At 38.7% G+C, this 11,178-nt stretch overlaps 1 protein-coding gene across 1 annotated transcript; it reads left to right on the plus strand.

The window, feature by feature from the left end:
• Positions 1-51: 51 nt before the first annotated feature.
• Positions 52-4,157, plus strand: LOC136264006 (NSFL1 cofactor p47-like). Its single transcript, XM_066058675.1, has 11 exons — positions 52-213; positions 272-327; positions 381-473; positions 524-598; positions 739-803; positions 863-939; positions 1,693-1,802; positions 1,854-1,991; positions 3,661-3,816; positions 3,866-3,925; positions 3,975-4,157. The coding sequence occupies exons 1-11, from the start codon at positions 115-117 to the stop codon at positions 4,105-4,107; spliced, it is 1,062 nt and encodes a 353-aa protein (XP_065914747.1). The 5' UTR covers positions 52-114; the 3' UTR covers positions 4,108-4,157.
• The last annotated feature ends 7,021 nt before the right edge of the window (positions 4,158-11,178 follow it).

Genomic DNA, 11,178 nt, shown 5'->3' on the forward strand with positions numbered 1-11,178 from the left:
TAAAGTTACTACCCACAAGCTAAGCCATAGCAGCATAGATGATAGCAGGACCTCAGTGACATCACGTGCTATTTACCTTCTGTAACCGATTGTGGATTCTGGTTTTATAAAGCGATGGATAATCAAGAATTGCTTAAACAATTTCGTGACGTGACTGGCGAGTCTGAAGAACGTGCTAAGTTCTTCCTTGAAGCTTCGGGCTGGAACTTGCAGGTTAGCTGTTTGTACTTCTCCCTCAATTTGTACGTTATTTATCACCACAAATGACCAGCTCGCTCAGGACACATATTACGAACAAGCTAGTGCACAAGCGGTCCCTGCCGCGAGGTGAGGCTGCTCATTGCAGGTGTATATTGTGTAGTCACGTGTTCCTCCCCTAGTGGAAACGTAGCCAGTATATCAGACTATGGTTCCCATGACAACAAGAGTGCTGATGAAGGGCAGAACTTCTTTGCAGGAGGATCAGAACACAGGTGGATGTTGTTACCATGACTACAGTTAATTTACATACCTCACTATATAGTGGCCAGTATATACAGGGACCACCCAGACAAGATGGAGATGATCTGGTGAAGAACGTGTTCAGTGCTGCCAAACAGTTAGTGCCTTTTGGTCTTGTTTAGCCAGTCCTCTTGTATTTTCATTGTGTTGGGGAAAAGCTGCTTAAAGAACTCATAAGGGTACTGGCTACACAAGGCTATGGTACCGGCATGTGGATCATGTGATCTCTTCTCATAGGTTTGGTACAGCAGTGGATGATGAGAACACAGCCTCAGGGGGAGTGTCATCATTTGGTGGTGCAGGTTAGCTTGGAAGTGTGGCTGCTACTGCTGTAGCATAGTGGGTGTGGCTGCTACTGCAGGGTTCAGGCTAGGAGATACAGAAGGTCCCAGTGAACAAGTTGCTAAAGGAACACCAGCCTTCAGGCCACCTCCTGAGGTAATATATGTAATGTGTGAGAGTTACAAATTTTATTCTCCGAAACTTCTTACAAGAAACTTTGAAGCTTTGTTGATTATGTCATGTTAGATGGGTGTACACCCATGTGGTCTCTTGTAGCTGTAATACAGGCTGTAATACATGCTGTAATACAGGCTCTAGTACAAACTGAAATTGAACATAACATAAACATCATGATTGTGTCATACTCACAAAAATTTTTCTGCACAAATGTTTGCAGATTATGTGTTTTCGTGATAGTGACAGTTTTATTGTTAGCATACCATAAATGGTAGAGCAGACCTACAAGACACAATGTATACATAAATTGTTTCAAAGGGTCAGTATGAGCCTACTGTAGTCAAAGACACTGGTCAACTGCAAGAAGAGGGAAAAGTTTTTTTGTTTTTTTTTGTCTCCTCAGATTCCTAGTGTTCTGGTATACCCTACCAGGATTCCTTTTAGCCCATACATGTAGTATGTGTTGATAGTTTTTGTGGTAATTATCAACTACAGCTGGCCGTAAAATTTGATTGTTGTGTGTTAAGTTCCTGAGAGTGGACAATGGCTGGCAACCATGCTAAATGGAATTAGACAGTTTTAGTAAAGTGGATTTCTTTGGTCTGCTTATGTTGATGTATTGGCCTACTTGACATGGTCACTATAATGAGGTGGTCTTATTAATGAGGTCATAAAGTACACCTTAGCTATGTTTGGGACCTACTTGACATGGTCACTATATGTCTATTTCAGGCACACAAGGTGCTCTACTTCTGGAAGAATGGCTTCTCAATAGATTCTGGTCCACTAAGGGACAGCACCAGTGATGATGATCGTGAGTTCCTGAAGTCTGTGATGAAAGGGTGAGTAGTGGGTGTGTGGTTATTACATCACATAATCATGACATCCTGCAGGGAGATCCCCCAGGAGCTGATAAAGGAAGCTAAAGGTGGCAAGGTGGAGCTGACAATGGAAGACAGACGAAGTGAGGATTACAATCCTCCCAAACCAAAACTAGTGGCATTCTCAGGAGAGGGACGCACACTGGGAAAGTATGCAACTGTGTCTGTGTGGTAGGGTGGTTTAATAATTTGTGATTGATGTGATCAAATGAGGCAGACAAATATTTGCTGGGCTTAATGAAAAGGAAACAAGTAGATGATAATCAATGATTTCAGTTGTGGAAAGTGGCAGCAAGCATTTAGCATTAGTTAGAATGAGCCAACAAGAATTTAACATTTTTAGAGACCCGAGGATGGTGTAGGCATAGATATTCGAGAGAAGGGATAGGCAACTGAGCGCGCGCCGTGTACATCTACCATTGATTGTGGTTGAAGCACTCCTCGGTATTGATTAAATCCATGCAGACAGGATGGCAGTTTGTGGTTTAGTCGTCTTACAGTTGATTTCAACCACCTTGTGGTATTGTAGTTGATATACAAGACTTTTAATGCTTCTGGCTTCTGTTGTTTAATCGTCTTGGGTGGTTTTCATCGCCATTTACGATTTTGATCATCAATGGGTACCTCCGTTTTTTGTCTACCTGTTACGAAGAACAGAAGTCTAGTTCCACTGGGGAAATAGTGCTGAAGTCTTCGCAATACTTTGAAGTTTTGCACAGTACCACTGAAAGATGTTTCTCGCATAACAGCGCTTGTGTTGAAGTTGATAAATCATGGAGTAGTACTTTAAAGAACCGAGATGAGACTGCCAAAGGGCATTAATCAAGCGGAATAATAAAATGAAGTACACCATGCAAAACTGTGTTACTTTAGGGTTACTGTGGCATTGTTTGCCAGTCGAAAGTGAACTTACCATGAACACAACAGGTACACAAAAAAATCGTGTCAACTGAGATTAAAATGATTGATGGCGGCAAAAACTCACAACAAGACTTACAATACGAGTTTGCCTAGTACTTGTAAAACAAAAAGAGATTGTCATGAAATACTCCACGCCCGTAGAAAGTAGTCCAGAGCAGAAGACACCATTTTGGCCTCATGAATTCACCAAAGGCGGAGTGTTTCAGGGCGCACGCTCGTTTCTAATCCCTGTACTCTAATATCTATGGTGTAGGTGATGCTACCCGCAAACTTAATTACTGAGGCCACAGGCCGAGGTATTTAATTACGGGTAGCCAAGCCAGACATTGCCTGAGGGGCTCTAAATACCAATGTTGGCTCATTCTAAGAGAAAATATCCCTGAGCAAAGCAGATAAGGAAAGAGTGATAGAAAGTGGCGCAAACTGTCTGTGTTAGCATCAAGATTAACTCTTCAAGTTTATTGTGTCAGTGCCACACCGTGATATTGGTATAGTAATGTTTGGATTTACGCCTAACAGTAAGTGCATTTGTTTTCTGGCTTTGTTGATTTTTGTTTGACTAATGTGCTAAACAACCATGAGCTAGACCACATAAAGAGCAGCTTTTCTATTCCATTTAATAACCTCAAAAATACTGATAAACAAATTGGGTGTTAAGCAGGTAGTTGAATCTGAGAGAATTTTTCAACTAGCAGATTTACAGGGTTCTACCCGCACTGGTTGGTAGTAGCCAAAGTTTCACTGCAATTTTATTACTCAGACTGGTACAATTCTTATAATTATTCTTGCTTCAGTCTAGGTCACTACTCAAATATTCCTGGGTAATACTCTGCTCAAATTCATTACATTTTCATGCTATGTGTGAAAATTAACTGATTGTTTCTTGCTCTCCTTGCAGTATTGTTCCTCCATTGGTTGGTGAGATACCTCCTGCAGTGACTATAGCCCCACCCTCCTCAGTACAAAAGACTGCCGCACCCACTAGTGCCGGTCAACATTTAAATCAAAGTGAGCCAATTACAAGGCTGCAAGTCAAACTATGTGATGGTAGTCGGTAAGTGATGATGTTATAGATCACATGAGGTCACATGATCCATTACCAGATTGACGGCACAGTTTAATCACACCCATACTGTCAAAGACATCAGGATGTATATCAATAAGTGAGTAATGTTACTATATATACATCTTACCATATATAATGATAACCAGGTCCAGACCAGACCTAGCTGGCAGTAGTTACATACTCAAGACCACATTCCCGAACAGAGAGCTGACTGATGAGACAGAGACTATAGCAGCAGCTAAACTGATCAATGCTGTAGTTGTACAACATCCAAAGTGATGTGTGTAGTCTCTCCTTGCTGATAATCTAACATGACTATTTGCAATGTATAGCTAGTAGTGAGTATAGCTGAATGGGTCTTGTGTTGTCCAATGTTGTTGGCACCTATGTGCTCACCATTATCACAGGGGTCAAAACTGGGATTCCCAGAAGCTAGCAAACATTTCACTTTTGGTGTTCTGAAAACAGCAAAATGTACTTCTCAAATATCAGTAATGATTACTGAGTTATTGGCACTCTTGATATGACCTATTATGAGCTGACTACATGTTTAAATCTTGAGTGTCAAGTGAAGTAGTAAAGACAGGTGTTTCAAAACCTTAGGAGTGTTTAAACTACCATCCCTGGGGTGTTTGTTTACAAGGCTGTAAAAATTTTCCTTGGGGTATTTTACAACACCATTAAGGGTGTGTTGGATTTTTTAAAAGAATTTTTTGATGGTTTTAGGGGTTCCCACTGATGGGAAATTGGAAACAATGGAAACCGGAAAGTTGAAATGATAAAATCATCATATAAATATACCCGAGAGTAAAACTCTTATAGTGACTGCCTCTTAAAGACCACTTCCATACAAAGATTACATTGTAATTAGATGGCTAAGGGAGGACCACTTCATGGTCACCATTTATAAAGACCACCCTCTTTGACCTCAAATCCTCATTGTATGGTTTTACTTCTTAAGATCGTTTTTTCCTGATTGTTGGAAAGCTCGTACCATTGTGGCTCCAGTCCAAACAATACTTTACTATCAAATTTTCGTCCTACCTGTTTTCTCCCAAATATTGGTGTCTGATTAGATAATTGCCTATTCTTATAAGTGCAGTGGAACCTCGATTATCCGAACACCAAATCGACTGCTCAATTAGGGTATTTTGTCAAAAAGTGTATGCTTTATTAGAGTAGTTGAGCAAAGCTCTGTATATAAATGTATGGATGTTCGATCTTACATACTTTCGATTATCTGAACACCCTTTCCCCCCAATTAGTTTGGATAATCGAGGTTCCACTGTACAACTTTTTTTTTTTTAAAAACAGTTTACATGGATATTCCACTCTGGATGCTCTTTTGCATGTAACAGACTCTGTATACTAAGTGCTGTTGGTAGTGGTCAGTATGTATTATTAGATCTGGCTGAAGCTGCCTGTTGACCATGTTTTACTGCAGAAACTACCTCTTATATGGCATGGTGATGCACTGTTTTTGGTATAGAAAAGGACTCAGCAGTTAATTTTCAGGGCTCCTTGTCATCCAGGGGTTATACAAAAGTTGCATCGAGTCCCACAAGACTCTATGCCAGGACCTTTGCTTTTTTTTCAATCTATGTCAATGAGTTATCTCTTTATCTGACATTAACATGTTTGCTGATTTGACCTTTGAACTGTGGAGTTGATCATGACCCCTTCAGGCTGATAATATTATTCAGAATGTTTCTGTTTGATTAGTAGTTAACAAATTGTGACTAGATTTTTGAAAATCGATCCAAATTGCACATTAGAAGTTTAGAGGTACGGTGGAACCTGTTAATCAGGACTAGTGCTAATAAGGACACTTGAAAATGAGGACACCTATGCATGAAATCTGGACATTTGGTAATAGTCCTAAAGTATCCCTTATCATGTAAACTCACCTGGAAAACCAGGACACGACACTTTTGAAGGTGGTCTTAATACACAGGTTCCACTGTAAATTATTTAAGCCATTATAACTTGCCAAGAGAAGTGACAGATTCTTCACTACAAAGCCAGAAGCTGCCATTCAAGCTTGCCACACCACCCAGAAAGATGTCTTAAAACCAGCCTCGAGTAGTTGAGGGTCAAAACCAATAGACTGGTAGTGTAGTTATCCACTGGCTGATATGCGACTGATTTGAATCGTTTTGTAAAATCTGGTCACAATTAAAGCTTAATGTTGTAAAATCATTATGTATGTTGATTGGCTCTCATCAGAGAATTGGTGGAAAAGTGTCTCAACTTGTTTTTAAATAATTCTGCTATAAAGTTTCTGTCACAAAGTACTTGGGAGTTTCAGTATTTTGAACAACGTCTTACCTGGGGTGAATTCAAAGAGTTAGCTAGATGAAAATTTAATGTGATAAACCGTTGCTACCAAGGTGCTTCAGCTGCATTTCAGTGTTTAACTGATTTTGCTGGACTATTGTGATACAGTGTGGTCTCCATCAAATACTTGTTGTATTCGCAGACTAGAAAGGCCCAATTTTGGTCATCATTGTCACTTCAGATCTGAAAATAGCCTTAGCAGAGTGCCAAACCTACCATACCATATGGCCATACAAGATCACATAATTGTTTCACCTACTGTGACGTATAGCTATAATTATAGAGACATGCAGTAAGGCCACATTGAGGAACCCACACAGACTCCATGTTCCTGGAATTATAGTCAAGTAATATATCAGGGAACTTTGTTATGGAATCTTCTACCTGCTGCACTTACGATGTCATGACATTTACTGAAATTCTCATTTTGTGTTCTGTATAATATTATATAGCTAGCTACCTCGGTAGCTGTATAGTTTTAATTTGTTTTGTTGTAGTTTGTAATGTGTCAGTATTCGTGCTTAATTGTATGTTGAGTCAATGGACACAATTGAAGACAACAAAATTTCCTTCCGGCAATTCTCACATCAAAAGCGTATCTGCAAAACCTCTAACTTTATTAAAAGAAATCTATATATATAAATGCTCACAATCCACTAAAGTTAAAGTGTACACCTCAGTCTGTGGTTCGCCCTGTATTGGAATACTGCTGTTTAGCATCTGATCAAAGACATAAATGAGCTTGAAAAAGTACAGAGAGAAGAGCTGCAAGATGGACAATGCCAGATTATAACTGGTCTAGCTCTGTTACTTCTCTGCTATAGAAACACTTAAATGGCCCATCCTATAACTGAACGTAGACACACCTCAAGACTGCATATGTTTTACAAATCTATATTATACAGCATGACAATTACCAACATACTTCCTCAGAACCCAATGATCAACTCGTTAGTACCACCCTCTCCATTCATTATCCCTTCTGACCACTATAAATATAGCTTCTTTCCAAGAACAATCCGAGATTGGAATAATTTGAGTGATTGAAAGCAACACTTTACCCTTGTTTAAATCAAAGCTACTATCCATAGACTCTTGATTGACAATAATTATTTCTACAGCATATATCATGATTGTACATGTAATGTGATTGTATTTTTTTGGGCTGGTCCCCTGGACGCACCAGACACTGTCTGTCTGTCCAGTAAATAAATTTAAAACAAAAAAACAAAAAAAAACATGCAGCCTCTCTTAGCTAATTGGTTTCAGTTTTTTTTCCCTGTATACAGCTCTCGATTTTACTAGTACTATAAGTTTTACAACTAGTTCTAATAACCCAAAAGTCACTTGCAGCTGTATACCATTTGCCCTTATTTAGTACACAATAACTCCACGTTTGCGCATGCGCCGTGATGGCTCAAGTAGGTGAAGGGAGCGACCCGGAAGGGAGTCTGATAGAAAGTGAAGAAGCGAAGGTCAAAGACCAACTTCACACTATTTATGATGGTATTCGCGGAGTAGTGTTCGAAGCTAATTGTTTGGGCACGTATTCTATGACTGGACGTCTTACAGTCTATGAGATTGTATCACGTGATTTTAAGGAAAAGCTAGCAAGTATCGTCAAGCAAGTTGAAGGGTTAGACACGGGCAAGAACGTGTGGCGGGGGATAAGTGGACCACCTGAATACGCAAAATACTGGCTGTGGGCGTCTGAGGACTCTGATAAAGGTGACACAGCATTTTACCAAGTCACAAAGATCGATGTAAAGTACGACATCCAATCCGGCTACTCGGTCTTCGTCCACATGGACGTGGAGGAGGTTGTGCAGTAGATTTTCTAATTTGGCGGTTGATAATACGGGTATAAATTACGGAAGATGTTGGTTTACGGAGTATCAAGGACAGGAAGGTTATATTTTTGTATTGTGGTAATTAATTTCGGCACTTTAATATGTTCACAAACTGTTTATCTTATCAAAATTTGGATATACAGCTACAGGGGTAGAGGAGATACCAAGGGGGGCTGGGAGTCTTCTAGCTTGGTGTCATGACCTAGCTGTACGTTGCTGGAAGACCAAAAAATGGTCACAACCTGCTGGCGATAGTTGCCCTTCATTTGACACACATAGCTTGCTACATTGCTCCTCTGAAGAATAATACTGCATACATGTCTCGAATTATTGATGGTATTAAACTAGTTGTTGGATGATGTGTTATATCTATATATTTGTGATGATGATGTGTTAGTGTATGTGTATAGTTTTGTTTTTGTACCTGTTTGTGCTGTATGTATGTGTTTTAGCTCTTGTAAGGAAGAACTGCTCATGCCAATTACCAAGAGGATAATAATAAATCAATGACAACTTTAGGGGGGCTAAGCCCCCCATAAATTTTTCACAGGGGCTACAGCCCTCCTTCTCTGCCACCCCTGTATAGCTATGTGCCTTTTATGGCTATAGAATTATAGAATAAGCTATACGACGTATGCGGCAAGCTCATCTCCACCCAAATCACTTTATTACTGCTATCAATTATGTGCACACATGAAAAAGAATCTCCTGCCCACATAAAAATTTCAATTTTGTGGATGAGCATGGTATAATCAAGATGAGAAATTTGCCTATTGGGAACAGTTTTATCTTGGAAGTCACTTGCAACTAATTTTATTCCACATTATGTAGTGCACAACACTGCACATTGTTCACTGATAAGGTTTAATTCCTTTACCTGTGGCATAAGCATACACAATCTAATATATGAATGATTTGTCCAACAAGTTTATAATGACCATATATTGGGATAGCATTTTAAAATAAGTGGGATAGCATATAATTATGGGGGGCTTATGTTTATTTAACTAGATTTTTATAGCCAGCTTTTTCAACTTCTATATTGCTCTCATGCAGTGGATAGGGTAACTGCATGCAGAAATAAGCATACAGTTATCCGGATTCTTGGTTAACTGAATTACAGAAATGACTGTTCTATTAGAGTAGTGACTGTTCTATTAGGGTAGTTGACAATACTGAATATTTAAAAAAATGTTAATTCTTTATGCTTTTTGAAGTTATTTTTATGGATACTACTGTACAAAATTGACATGATATTCGATTCATTTAGTGCAGTCTGCACCAGGTGCCCATCTAGCTTGTATTATCTTAAGTATGAAGAGTTATAGCTATATATCTACTGTACAAAGTAATAGATGTATGATTGTGCCTATGATTTTAAATATCTTAGTTGAGAATAGTACTGTTTCTTTGTGATTGCACCTCAAACATCATGCCATGTAACTAAAAATAGTCTCACCAACCTGTATTTTTATCTTGGTTAGGAAAAGACCTCCTGACCAATGACGTGCAGACTGCCTGGCAAGACTAAGCGAAAGACAATATTAAGTATGCATGGCTTCTTTGCCAGCTAGATTTGGCTTTATAATGTATTACTTACCAAAATGCCGTAAGGCAATGATTTTGATGTAGCATCATATCTCAGTATACCTTACTCAACTTCCATGGTCATTTTTATCACAAAGTGAATGATTTTACAAAAATTCCCTTAAACAATGACCATCCTTGTTTGCCTATGAAGATTTAGTGTTTACTACAGAATGCTTTAATCGCTTCTATTTCTAGCAAAGTTTGTGTATATACCAACTTAGGGACCATCCATAATTTTCAGTCTTTATGCAAGCGTACAAAGAGTACTCTTTTTTCCCTCCTTCACAAAGCATACTGTATAAATGTTGATACTATGTACAGTATATACACGATGATTATTCATCATTTTATAAGCGTACGTGTGATTTAACCCCCTCCCCCCTAGCGTACTCTTACGTAAAGGTTGAAAATAGTGGATGACCCCGTAGTAGTGTTGTTTTAGTTCTAAGGAACTAGAACTAAATCTAGTTTTAGTACAGCAATTTAATTCTAGTTCTAGTACACTAGAACTAAACTAAAATACTTTCAAGTTTTGGTTCAAAAACTAGAACTAAACCAAAACCTTTAAAACTTTTAGTTCAAGAACTAGAACTAACTAAAAGGTTTGTCAAGCAATCCTACATAAAAGGGTATTGTACACTATAACCACTTTACACTTTTCTTTGAAGATGGTAATGCCTGCAAATGCTACCATAAACATTGTCAGAGGAGGTTGGACATGCACACATGAGTGCATACATTTTGTATTGAAAGTTTAACCAAGCATTCACAAAAGTTTTCACAAGTATCATTCGAGAGTGCACTTCAAGTTTAGTCTATTCTGCCGGTCAACCCCATTCAACTCCACTACTCCAGGCACGTAAATTGCTCTTGAAATCTACAGGATCACATGTGTAAGCATTCGCTGGGTGGAATCCATGTGTAATACTATAGGGACGCCCTATGTACATGTATTTAAACACAATGATTGTCGAAGAAAGCAATGTGCATGCTAACAAAGCCTCTCAGAGTATTGAAAAAGAAGAGCGGATGCTGCTAGTTTGGCCTTACAGAGAATCGAAAAGAGAATTAGAAACTCGCACACCCACCTTGCAATAAGAATTTGCTGTTCATCTTAAGAAGCACAAGGTAACATGTAGTGGGGATATTGCTAAACATTTCTTCTATCACTTACTCCTCGTCATATATTAGAATTATGCAATAAACAGAAATAAATTTCAGAAGTGCTTGTATTGTGTCCAACCTCCTCTGAAACATCGCTATTCAGCATTAATTTTGCCTATTTAGGTTATTTAAGCTCAGTTCTATTAGAGCTTTTGTTCATTTGTGCACAATGGTAAGTGGAAATAGTGCTGAACATCAAAACACCAAATCTAAAGTTTCTGGAAGTTTAGGGGGTGCTACCAAGGTTAGTATATGTGAAGATATCTAACACTAAAACTAACACTAACTAAAATTACAGAAATATGGGGTACCAGAACTAATACTAACTAAAACTTTGGTGGAATTGGGGTACTAGAACTAAAACTAACTAAAACTATGGTGGAATTGGGATACTAGAACTAATACTAAC

The sequence above is a fragment of the Dysidea avara genome, chromosome 8 (genome assembly GCF_963678975.1).
Source record: "Dysidea avara chromosome 8, odDysAvar1.4, whole genome shotgun sequence".
Classification (NCBI taxonomy): Eukaryota; Metazoa; Porifera; class Demospongiae; order Dictyoceratida; family Dysideidae; genus Dysidea; species Dysidea avara.